The 13,587-nt window shown below is 38.5% G+C and overlaps 1 protein-coding gene across 3 annotated transcripts in view; it reads left to right on the top strand.

Moving 5' to 3' along the window:
* Positions 1-1,205: 1,205 nt before the first annotated feature.
* Positions 1,206-13,587, top strand: part of LOC120807330 (constitutive coactivator of PPAR-gamma-like protein 1) — a 33,025-nt gene continuing 20,643 nt past the window's right edge. For all 3 annotated transcript variants that reach the window (XM_040159151.1, XM_040159150.1, XM_040159152.1), the window contains exons 1-4: positions 1,206-2,012; positions 3,599-3,845; positions 3,931-4,013; positions 12,880-13,008. In XM_040159151.1, the coding sequence (XP_040015085.1) occupies positions 1,539-2,012; positions 3,599-3,845; positions 3,931-4,013; positions 12,880-13,008 (933 nt within the window). In that variant the 5' untranslated portion in view covers positions 1,206-1,538. The remainder of the gene's footprint in view (positions 2,013-3,598; positions 3,846-3,930; positions 4,014-12,879; positions 13,009-13,587) is intronic.

Genomic DNA, 13,587 nt, shown 5'->3' with positions numbered 1-13,587 from the left:
GGCCCCTTTTGCCCTTTTAGTTATCCAGCCTTTATTGTGCATTTCGCAGAAAAAAAAAATTGTGTTTTGAATCTGGGAGTCGGAAAAGTTTTTACTTGTTTAATCGCAGATAGTATACATTATTAACACTTAGAAGGCTGGACACTCGTCTACAGGGTTTGAGACTGATTCCTTGGTTGAAGGTTGCTAAACTGTAAGAAAACAAAGTTTGCAAAAAATGAAAGGGAACCCCTGACTGTCTGCCACAAACACACACAGTTCCCAGTTGTATGCTGCCCTCTAGGAGTGCTGAACTGTGATTACTTCTTTCCCAGGTTTGTGCTGCCTATTCAGGCTGAAGAGAATTCTGATTATCTACACAGGACATTTGGAATTTAGTTGATGACTTGGTTGGTTATTTAATGAAGTAAATATGAATATATGTTTACATCTTAGTCACATTATTATAATATAACAGTATACAATTTAAGTCTCTGCTTCTCTCAACATTCAGTTTTATAAAACTGTAGGTAGAAATCCAAAATGTAAATGTTCTAGACTTAAGCATTATAAAGAGTAAATCCAGGGAATTGATCGGCAAAACTTGTTAGATTACTTACAAATACAATTTTAAATCTGCAAAACATCATTTTTTGGTCTGTTGTTAGGTGACATTACATTTATTTTCAACTATTTTTGCTACATCAGATGGGAAAACTACAAACTTGCTCATTCGCTGGTTGGCTCTAAAAGTCTGAAGATAAAACTGTGAATCCACTTTGACCTCCCCACAAATCAGGAAACAAGACACTCAAACCCAAAGACTCAAACTTTTCAAGATAGTTTACACCTAGTCTTTCGAAAAGCCCGTTCTGCTAAACGTAACAGCTTGTCAAACCTATATGTTAAGGCCTACGGTCAGTCTATTCATATGTTTGTTGTCCTTGCTAAAGGATACATAGTCATATAGTCTTTTGTTAGCTAAAGTTGTGTGCAATATTCAGTTGTATAGACCATTGCAGAACATCACACAGTTACTATTTAGTACACATCCACTGTTACTAATGACATAATGTGTTTTTTTTGTGTTTTTTTTTAAGATAATTAAAGTAATGTCTCTTAAGAACCTTGACTCGACGCCGGGATCTTGGCTTTAACTGCGTGAAACTAAGCGAACGCAGAAGTAGGCGTCAGGGAACTCTTTCGCTTCCTTCGTGTGCCTTTGGACGTGGCTCTGCGTCATTTCATCATGTGCTCCCCTCTCGCTCCCTCTCACTCCAGACAGATTCACAACCTCAGACATGGCTCCGTGAACCGACACATGGCAGCTAACAGCCATGAACCAAAAACAACTGACCAAAAACTGACGATGCCTAAATAGCAGCCTTATTTCATTTTCTTTCGAAAACAACTGCTGCAATATCCACAGCTACCAACCGGTTGTCAGTCACTCTCAGGGGCAGAGGCGCACTGCAACCTCCACCGGTTTAATTTCCTCTGATATTTCGCGTTTTTACAGTAAACTTTTAAGTCTCCGTCTTTTCTAACAGAAGCTCAACATGGGTGTTCAAGGTTTCCAAGACTATATTGAAAAGCATTGCCCCAGCGCTGTGGTGCCGGTGGAGCTCCAGAAGCTGGCCCGGGGGAGTATGGTTGGAGGTGGCCGGCAGAGACCCCCTCAGAGTCCGCTTAGACTGCTGGTGGACGCCGAGAACTGCCTCCACCGGCTCTACGGAGGCTTCTACACCGACTGGGTCAGCGGGGGCCAGTGGAACCATATGCTCGGCTACCTGGCTGCTCTCTCCAAGGCCTGCTTCAACGGCAACATTGAGCTCCTGGTGTGCTTCAATGGCGCCCTGGAGAAAGGCCGACTTCACGAGTGGGTCAAACGGCAGGTGAACGAGAGGCAGACCGCCCAGCAGATCATCAGCCACGTCCAGAATAAGGGCACCCCTCCACCCAAAGTCTGGTTCCTTCCTCCCGTGTGCATGGCCCACTGCATCCGACTGGCGCTCCTCAGGTTCCGCGTCGGAGTGAGTGACTACTCGGCCTGGCAATGCCTCTTTTGAGCAAAGCCACTCTGGACTACCGCCGGCAGACATTTGCAGGCTCTGTGGTTAGCCTGCTAGCCTGCCCACCATGTCATCACTGCCAACTTCACCCATGACAAAAGCTGTTTCCACACTCCGCCAAGTTAATCAGTGTGCCTCTCAGTGTTAGCACTTGTGTCAGTGGCCTGCTTTTTTAATACTTAACCCATTCTGATTTTGTGACCTTAAATCAGAGTATGAATGCATGTGATCAACACTGTAATGGGGTTTGATCATTTAATAAAAGGCCAGATGTTTGCCTAGACCAAGCAGGGCTAAAACAACTGACTCACCGAACTGAGGGTCCTAGAGGGCCAGAAAGAGAAGCTGAAAGCAGAAGCCAGTCACTTTGGAATATACGCACAATAATACTAGAGTTGACTTGATTTGGCGATTGACAGAAAATTCATTAGTAACTATTTGGATAATAGATTAATCATGTAGTTTTAAAAAAAAAAAAACAAAAAACAAAGATACCAAAAAAAAAAAAATGCTTACATTCTGTCAAATGTGATATTGACCTTTTCCCAGGTTTTGAACTGTTGGTCAGACAAAGCGAGACATAACCTTTAGCTCTGAGAAATTGTGATGTGCGTTTTGTGACATTTTACGGACCAAAATGATTGCTTAAGAAAAATCGACAAAGACAGTAATTTTTCATTGCGGCCTCAAATATTACATATGCTGTAATACCGCAAAGGCAGAAATTTATACATATTTCAGCTGAACATCTATAGTACTCAATGATGCAAAAACAGAAAAGATGCATCTCATTTTGCATTTGGTCTTTTTTTATAGTACGCAACACCCCGCGGAGCTGTTATCACATATTTGAACTGGTTTACAGGGCAGTGTTTTGTTTACATTTTTTTTTCACAATTTGCATGCACAAGCCAGGGATGCTTCGATCTGCTGTATTGGTACTGGAGTTGATACTGACCTTATTAAGTGGATTGGGTGTTTGGCAGATGCCCGATCCACAAATGGGTATGGGCGAATCCACATTAAATACAGTTAATGTGTCAATATCATTTATAGTCTGTGTTTCTCTCGTCAGTTAAATCCATTAGGTTAGGGTGGGCTATTAGGGCAGTCCCACACCACATAGATTGTGAATTTGGGAGTCACATCAGGATCAGCAGATTCTGTGGAGAGGAGAGAAAAAGTTGGATTGGTGCATTCCTAATAGAAATTTGAACCAGATATTATGACAGTGCAGTGAGCTGTGTAATATGGTGGGCTCTATTTAATGGTGTCAGTGTTCATATAATGAGACCATTTTGAGATCAGTTCTTTTGACACATACCCTGTGTATTTTAAATATGTAGCCAATTATTTGTCTCTTTATCTTTGAATAACTCAGCTGTGTAGGGCTTACACACTAAGAACAGCTCCTTAAAATCTGCACCTGGTTTGTAATCCTGTTACTAAAGCATTTAGTCTAGTGCCTAACACACCATGTCTGTGTAAAAGATTTATTTTGAGGCCATCCCATCTAAAGCCTAATTGTTGTCTTGGCTACTCCTCAGGTTGTCCAGAGCATCGAGGACCACCACCTGGAAGTGATAGCCTTATGCAGGGAGAATGGCTTCCACGGCCTGGTGGCCTATGACTCTGACTACGCTCTGTGCAACATCCCATACTACTTCAGCGCACATGCCCTCAAACTGAGCCGCAACGGCAAAAGCCTCACCACCAGCCAGTACCTGATGCATGAAGTGGCACGGCAGCTTGATCTCAACCCAAATCGTTTTGTCATTTTCGCATCACTTTTAGGTTGGCATGACTCTACTGGACACAAATGGAACTTATAGTTCAGATGAGAGTGACTATCACAACTATGCTTTAATGTATTTTATAGGAAATCACATACTGCCTGATGAAGACTTGGCTGCCTTTCACTGGAGCTTACTTGGTCCAGAGCATCCATTAGCATCTTTGAAGGTAAACAGTTTTTTGTTTATATTCTTACAATCACTGGACTGTTAATCCATTGTTATAATAGGGTGTCATGAATCTTGTTAATGAATGACTGATGGTGGTTCAGCACATACTGTGTTATATTGTTGTTATGGGTTAGGGCATTGTTCCTGCAGTGGAGCTACAGTAAGTACTTGATCCTGCTGTATCAAGTAAGTTATCAGAAAATCACCACTGTCATTCACTTTCTCAACATAAAGTAAAAAATAGTTACCTCCACCAAGGAAGTTATGTTATCAGCCATGTCTGTCTGTCTGTTGGTTTGTTTATCTGTCAACAGGATTTTGCAAAGGGAGGGTGGGGGCATGGGCCAGGGAAGAACCTATTACATTTTGGGACATATCTGGATCATTTGCTATGAATTTAAAATTTTCCCTTGAAGTCTGGTGTATGTTCTTTGACACTGGCCTTGGCGGAGGTCTGTGCGCTACAGAGCGCATATTCTAGTTTTTTATGGGGTACTCAATTGAGTTTCTGCACATAAGGAAACTTGTCATAAATTATACAACTCTGAAAGTAGTTCTATAATGTCTTTTATGGCTATGGCAGAGCTTTGTAAACTCTGAGAACACAACCCCACAAAATGCTATTGAGTTTCATAATGGGAAACGTGGGATTTAGGGATTTTGGATGTTGAGACATACTAGGGACTTAAAGTCAGGATATCTAGGCCTCTGCTGCTTCAATTTTATCTATTTTAATCTCTCTCTTGTGAGTTCCCCAACTTTTTGGATGTGCAATACATGGATAGTATTGCAATACTAAGGCAGTATTGCACATTAGGATAGTAAGGATAACTCTTCCCTATTCTGTTTGTGGCTCTCGACCCCAACCCATTTTTTACTGCTGATCACAGACTACAGCTGGTCACTGTAATTTTCAACAAATGTTACTTAAACAGGAGGAAACTGCATTTGTTGGGGACTGTTTTCAGCTGCTAATTAATATGCATTTGGTGCTCTAGTGAGTATTTCTGGCAGCAGGACGGTGTATGTGGGATTTAGTCAAAATACCAACAATACAGTGTGTTTGTTCATGTTAATGAAGGAACATGCCACCTAGTGCAACAGTGTGGCTCACTGATGTGTTTTAAATAGTTTTTGGAAAACAGTGGAGCTCTATGGCAAAGAGGCATAAGATATATTAGGCTTGGATGCGCACAGAAAACACTTCTTATGGGATCAATTCATTGTTGGTTTTGGTCTTTTCTTGGGATTTGTTGACATGGGGCAAGCGCTGCACCCAAAGTCATCACATTTTGATTAATGTATTACTAAATCCTGATTTGTGCATGGATTTACATGAACAGTTCCAACTGAGCCCCACCTACTTCAAACAGGTGAGAATGAACACAGAGAAAAACACAAATACAAAAATATCTCCTGTAAAATAACCAAAACTGTTTTAACAGTGGGAGAAACTTGTGTATTCATGTAGGACCCCATTCTTCATAGTAAGAAGATGTTTGACAAAATAGCTTTTCAAGGCCTGCAAGACATAGTAAAAACCTGATTTAATCCAAAACAGCCTGATGATGATTACATCAATTAAGAAGTGTTGTTTGGGCATTAAAATGTAATTGCTTTCACCGCTAATTCACTGAACTTTAGTACATGCAGTTAGGTCCATAGTTATTTGAACAATGACACAATATTTGTAATTTCGCCTCTGTACACCACCACCATGGCTTTGAAATGAAGCCATCAAGATGTGATTGAAGTGCAGCCACACCTGGCCATAAACTGATCAATTTACAAATGTCCAATTACTTTTGAGCCTCTAAAAATGAGGGACTATGTATGAAAATGGTTATAATTCCAAAACAGTTAATGCAATATTTTTGTTAAATCCCTTGAATTAAAACTGAAAGTCTATACTTCAATCAGATCTTGATGGCTTTGTTTCAAATCCATTGTAGTGGTGAACACAGGCAACATTACAAAAATTGTGTCACTGTCCAAACACTTATGGACCTAACTATATTAAGTTTTTTTTTATGAATTCCTTCTGAGCTTTGAACACTGACTAGAGTTGGACAGGCTTGTACATTGCTATTTTAGTGAAAGGGAGGTCCATAGTAATGCAAATATCTTTAGCTGTCATCCAGTTTAAAACATGGTTGAGAACATCACTGCTTGATAATTGACGGCTAAAAATCTTTTGAAAAAATTGCTAGTTGGACAACAGATTGATGTGAAACTGTTCATGGATCTTTCTGGAATGAGAGACTGAATTTTAGTGCCACTGAATTCTAAAGATGTAAATGAGGAGAAGGCTGTGAGCTTAACCACCAGCTGCCACCAAGCTAGACGTAGTGGTTTGGCTAATTTTTAATGGCCAGTACATCTTAGAGAAATACGATATTGGATTGATGAATGGTTGAGTCAAAAAGTTGCATGACATCAGTGCCAGACAGTTTTAGGGCACAGTGTGTAAATAGTTAAGCTCTTATTTTTTGATTGAGTAGCTGTGATTAAACAGAAAGCCATCTGGTTCACATGTGCAAATCAACACATTACATTCCACTGCTGATGACACTCACCAGAACACAAACACTGACCACTCAAAGGTCTTGACTGGTTTCTAATGCTGTTTGTTTACTCTTCTGTTTGCTTCTATCAGTGCCACCCAATCAGTTTTGTAAACAGGGAAAGTAAAAAATAAAAACGAAATCATTTTCTCAAAATCTTCAGGTCTTATATATTCATAATAACTTGTAAATGACATGAATTTATAAACTAAGTAACCAAAGGACTTTGAAAATGTAGTGGTAGCACAACTGATGATAAAGGTAATAATAGGACTGAAGTTAACGCATATTTACACCATGTATTTCTCACTTTGTTGGTTGCCAGCATCTAACCTGGAATATAAAAATCTCATCAACAAGGAAAAAATAATTTTTTAGGACACTACAGATATCAAAACTGCACTATACTTTATGTTACTACTTTGAAATGTTGTCATGAAGCTGTGTTCAAACTAATGCAAGTATTACACTTATAAGAGATCATTTCAAGGTTCTCCGCTCTGTACAATCTGTCTGGTTCTGAAGTTGCTATCACTGGGACAGTTAATTACTTTTCAATCTCTCTTAGTGGGTAAGAGCTAATGCAATTAATTTATTGTTGTTTTTTCTTGGTCATTTATCCAACCAAACAGCAAGTGTAGCTTTGATTAGGAGACCCAATAATATTGGGAAAGTAAAAAGAGAGCCTGGAAGTAACAAAAGGGCTACAGAGAAAAAGAAACACAATTCAGTTGACATTGTGACTCACTGGCAGAAATTTTGCCAGAACATATGAAGACACATTGAAATAAACCATACATTTTACAAGTTCTAATAATGTTTAGTTATTTCTTGTTATATGACAATCATATAAGCAAAAGCAATAACTTTTGAATATTACAAAGCAGCCCTCTATTTTTCTACCAGTAGAACATTATAATGTTTTAGACAACTCATTTCTAAAAGAGCATGATTGTGCTCTAATTTATTATTCTCTACCTTTATCCTCTTCCTCCTGATTTAAGAATGCAAGTGAGGTAGGGCTCTGCATCAGGCTATATTCGCTAAGCCGCGCCCACTTTTGCCTGACCCGATTAAATCTGAAAATTTGATTTAAACCTCACACATATGTTGTGTTACTAAAGATAAAGACATGCTAACTTTACTTTCACTGTGACTTTAAAGGTGCTCTATGGAGTTTCTTGTAAAAGAAGAAAGTTATGTTTGCATTCCGTGAACACAGCTAAATGGCTGTGGGTCAGGAGGTAAAGCTTGCTTGCTAATCACAGGGTTGGCGTTTCATGCTCCTGCTCCCCCTGTCCACATGTTGAAGTGTCCTTGGGCAAGACACTGAATCCCAAGTTGCTCCTGATGGTTAGACTAGTACATTGCATGGTAGCTTGCTGCCATCTTGTGTCATTGTCTGTGTTAAAGGTTGAATGTGAGGCAGAATTGTAAAGTGCCTGGGGTAAAAGAGCTAAATAGACAGTATTAGGTAAAAGCAGAGTTGGAGCACTTTTACGGTTTAGATTGACATGAAACTCTCCCAGTTGATTCATTAGTATAAAGATTAAAAATTGTAGAAAATATCTGATTCTTTGATTAAAAGGTGGAAAGTAAAACCCTGTTTCCATAAAAACTTCAGGAGAGATATTAATTTAGACTTCCAAGGTGCATTTCAGCAATTTCTGCCTATACGCAGCAAATGGCGGGTGAAAGCTACAGATTATGGTAATGAGAAAACTGATGATACAATCTGCATCTTAAATGAATAAACTTTTGGATTCTGGATCAATTTTGGATTAATTCAGTAACCATTGCAATGTGTTTTCTTCTCAACTGCTACATTGAAGCATTTTTCATTCACTAGCACTCTGATTCATAACTCTGACTGGCTTCGTCTCCATGGCAATGGTGGCTGAGGCTCATGGGTATTGCAATATTTAGACCCATCCGTCAAAAGCCTGACCGATGAAGGCTGGGGAATGGGGGATGTAGATAGATTGGTAGGTTGGTAAGTAGATGAAACAATCTAATGTTTCAGATGCATGGTTAAAACAAAAGGCATAACTTACTTGAGCACAACCATTTAAATAAGTGGATTTAATGTTATTATTATGTTGATCAGAGCTGTGACACATTTTCACATGGTTAAACCAGCATGAACATGCGAATCACAGGTTTGGCCATTTTTTTTTAACACAGAACTGCACTGGAAAGTATTTATGATATGCCAAACTCCAGGCAAAACACCATTTTAAACAGCAACATGACCTTCCTGTACACACTGATGTCAAATTCTGGCTAATTTTGGTACTGAAGATCTCACCAAAATCATTCTGATCACTATTAAAGGAGTGTTGTTGCCAATAGTTACATTGGTGTAGAAACACCTTACAGCATCTGTGGACAGTCACCTTATCATCTTGGAAAGCAGGTATAAGGAATGTGAACTGGAGCAATACAGTTGGAAAGAAAATACCTGTATCAGCAAGACTGAAGAGGAACAGACTGGTGAAGAGACTGAGGATCAACGTCTGGAGAAGGTGCGTAAACTTGCCGCGGCTGCAAACACAAGCACTAAGGAAAACGATATCGCCATAGTGCACCGTCTGGGTGGCGGAAGGAAGCAGGGCAAGATCCGACCTATAATAGTCAAGATATGTGAGCAGAAAGAACAAAGTGGAGCTGATGAGGAATAAATAATGATGCATCCTGTAAGAATATCTTCATCAGTAAGGGTCTTAAAACCCTGAAATACAGGCTCTTCAAGTATGGTATTGAGAAATGCCAACACGTTCATCACAGACTGCAAAGTTGTATGCAAGAAGGATGGTCAGTATTTCACCATCAAATCTCCCAATGACTTGATTATGACTGGATATGACGTCATGGATTGTAAATCCTTTGAGATTGACATCTAGGACAGACATGGAGTACAGACAGAGGCCCAATTTTCATCCAGTAGCAGGGATGCAGATCAACTTGGATAATGGATCTTTACTCTGTGTGTGTGGAATAAGAAGTGGTATAGAGATCCCTGACTTTATTGAAATATGTAATACATGATGTACTGTGCTTTAATGAGAGTAAAATGGATGATACAGATACCCCAGAATTTTTAAATGATGGGTTAAACTTACAAACTGCTGTTCAGCTGGAGTGATAATTCCAGTGAAGAAACGATATTACAAATCAGTATGAAAAAAATAATAGGTAGTGACATACAGTTGCATGACAAAGTTTTGAGTATCCCAGGTCAAAATTAGAACAGTGCACCACCACTCCAAAGTCTGCTAAATCTTCCTGAGGGTCTTTTGCAGTCAAACGGGGGTTTTAATTTGCCTTTCTAGTAACCCTTGAGAAGTTCTCTCTGAATGTTTTCTTGGCCTTTTAGACCTAAACTTGACCTCCATCATTCCTGTAAACTGCAATTTCTTAATTAAATGACAAACTGAGGAAACGATTATCTGAAAACGCTTTGCTATCTTCTCATAGCCCTCTCCTGCTTTGTGGGCATCAGTTATTTTAATTTTCAGGCAGCTGCGTGCAGGAGACCGTAGTTGTTGATTGGTGGGTTTGGGGAGTCAGTGTGTAAAAAGCTTTTAAATTTGCATCATCTGGCCTTTCCTAATGATGACTGTGAACAAGCCATAGCCCTAACAAGCTAATTAAGATATGAGACCTTGGTAAAAGTTATGATATCTCAAATCACTTGGGGTGCCCAAACTTTTTTATGGTGCTCCTTTCGTTTTTCACACTAAAATTGTACAAAACAAAAATAATACACTAATCTTGCTTAAAATTTTAAAAAAGGAATGTTTCATCTTTAACTTTATGCCTTGAGATCACCGTCTACTCTTAGCACACAACTATCACAGTAACAGAAATTTTGACCAGGGGTGCCCAGACTTTTTCATGCCACTGTGTGCATATGTCTAAAAATAAACAGGCATCTTCTGAAATATGATATACATCTAATGCGCCTGTTGGTATGTTTGATGAACTAATACAGATTATTCCTGATATTGGTATTGAAAATCCATATTTTTTCATATGTGGCAATATGAATGCAAACAGTAAAAGAGATTTTGTTGTTTTGATAGATTATCAGAATATAAACCTAGATGAAAACTCTGGAGAAAACTTATGCACCAGGGGATGCACAAGAAATGTTTGATATTCCCCTAAAGAGAAAATGGTTTGATATACATGGAGATGTTGGCACTTATGGTAATGCATTGTTAGAAATGTCCAGAAATCTTTCACTCTGTATATTTGATGGTAGATGTTGTGACTGAAGATGTGTTGCGAAGGGAACTTTAGTTTATAACAGTGTGATTGATTATATGATGAGGACGTGTTTTGTTTTTAAAAAAGGCAAAGCATTTCTATGTACATGAGTTTGATCCTTTGTTGTCTGACGTATTGTTGGTGTTTTTGGATGTAAACCCCGGGTGGGATTGTTATTGGGTTGATAGTTTAGCAACAGATCAGTTTAACCACGTAGGCACAGATAATGAAAAATTGAGACAAACTGGTAAATGGGATAAAGAAAAGAGAGAAGTTTATAGGAAACATACAATGGGATAAAGCAGATAAGTTGATGCACAACTTTGAAAAAATGCCAGTGGATTAAGTATACAAGGAAGCATGCAGTACTATGTTAGGGAATGTGGACATTACATTCTCCAAAAAGTTGAAAAAGTAGAAATACAGAAAAAAAAATAAACCATGATACCTTGTAAAAAACATAGTGTGGTTTAATAACGAATGTAGACAGAAAATACGAGACTATTTAAAAGCTAAGAAAATGCATTACATTTAGAAATATGGTCTGTGTAACATGTAAAGAGTTAAGAAGAAATTTAGTGAACAAATGACCATTAGTTTGGAGGACTTAAAGCTTGGAAGAGGTTGAAGGGCCGTGGAAAAGAATAATCAATACAGTCCAATTCCACTTACAGGCTTTTATGAGCATATTAAAATCTGTCTCACTGGGATGGAACGATGAATGAGTAATTTAAAGTGAATGACACTAGCAAAATGTTAGAGACTAGCATTTGAAATAAGAGGATTATTGATCAAGAAATTCATAGGTCGTTCTAAAATTGAAATCTGGAAAAGCTGCTGGACTAGTTCAAGTTTTGAATGAGTACATTAAAAGCACTGCTTTTATTTTTATGCCCCAATATATTTCTTTGTTTAACAAGATTCTTGACTGTGGTGTTTTTCCTGAAGATCGGTGCTTGGTTAAACCTGTCAATCTACAAGAAAGAAAAGTGATAAGAATTGTAGCAATTACAGATGTATCTTAGTGTTGAGTTGTATGGGCAAACTGTTTTATGAATGTATTAAATGCAAGGTTATGTAAGTTCTGCAAGGATAATTCAAAATGGGAAAATCAAGCAGGATTTAGAAAGAGCTACTACACCATCCATCACATGCTCCTATTGAAACATTGATTTGTATTGTTTTAAAAAGAAAAGTGTTTATTGTTCATTTATTGACTACAGTAAAGCATTTTATGCAGTTTGGCGAGATGCACCACGGCATAAACTGCTATAAGCAGGTATTAAGGGTGAAATCTTGGAGGTAATAATAAATATGTACAGAAATATCAAATCTTGTTTGTATTAATGGTACTAAACCAAAGTTTTTGGTTTAAGCCATAGCTGTTTTTTTTGGTTTTAAGCCATAGCTGAGGACATCTTCAAGCAACCAAAGTTTTTTGGTTTAGTGGGAGTCGGACAGGGTGAAATTCTATCATCATTGTTATTTGCTTTAGTTATCAACGGTTTAGAAGGGTTGTCAGCCTGTTAATTTTATGTTTTAATGGAAGGTACCTGCTAGAAGGTAAATAAACTCAACTAAGCAGGATAATGTACAACTATTTGCTTAATTTGTGTGCCATCATGGGTCTTACAGATTAAGCAGTTACAAGGTGACTGTGGTCTGTCTTACCTGTAGTTCAAACAAAAAAGGAACAACATCAGTTGGTTGAAACTAACTGCAGCGATTAAATGATCAGTTTATTCGAAAGTGGCACAGTGAGCTCAAAAGTCTATCAGCCTGTGATCTGTATGCAGAGTTTAAACGGGAATTTAAGTTGGAAAAGTACCTATTGTATGAAAACCAAATGTACGGACAGGCTATTTGTAATCTCTGGTTGAACAACACCAGAATCCCCAAGGTTATTGGATGATATAAAAGGCTGGACAAAAAAGCAGAGGATCTGCAACTTTTGTAATGACAACCCCAATTGTAACTGAAATATGATTGGCTGACCTGTTGTGACCTCAGTGTTTTGTCGTTCCTCAGGTGCGTGCCCACCAGCTTGTGCTCCCACCCTGTGATGTTGTAATCAAGGCTGCGGCCGACTACGTCCGTGATATCCCAGACATCACTGACCTGGAAGCCATAGCTAAGGACATCTTCAAGCATTCACAGGTAGGAAAAGTAGTTGATGTATCAAGATGGTATTGGCTCTTATGGAAAACTACCCAGTCACTGTTGTCTACATGAGAGATGATGGACAGTACGCAGATTGTTTTGATCACATACTTAGAATTACATACACAGAATTAATCTAAGTCCAGACTGGTTGTGTACGGCAATGATTTTTAATCTTCTTTCAGGTGACCCATTCTCTTTAAAAGCAGTTTTCTTTTGTGAAAACTGTTGTATATTGCGCTTCCAATTGTTAGACTTCCTAGCACTTATTTTTGAGTCCCATTGCAAAACATTTCAAAAAATGATATTGAATTTAATTAATATATAACAGTGGTGCAGCAGTAAAAGCCCCCGCTTTAGACTAGAGCCTGAAAAAAAAACAAAGAACTTTCTTGAAAAGCAGCAGTTATATTATTAGCATCAGAAGTGACTGTAAGGACGCTGTTTTTATGAAAAACAATTCAGTTCAATGCAATTTTATTTATATAGCGCCAAATCATAACAGAGGTTTTCTCAGGGCATTTTTCATATAAAGCAGGTCTAGACCGTACTCTTTATAATTGTAGCCAATAGTTG

Source organism: Xiphias gladius, chromosome 21, assembly GCF_016859285.1.
Source record: "Xiphias gladius isolate SHS-SW01 ecotype Sanya breed wild chromosome 21, ASM1685928v1, whole genome shotgun sequence".
In the NCBI taxonomy this organism is placed as follows: Eukaryota; Metazoa; Chordata; class Actinopteri; order Istiophoriformes; family Xiphiidae; genus Xiphias; species Xiphias gladius.
The sequence above is the reverse complement of the archived record's forward strand: the minus strand, read 5'-3'. Positions and strand labels throughout refer to the sequence as shown.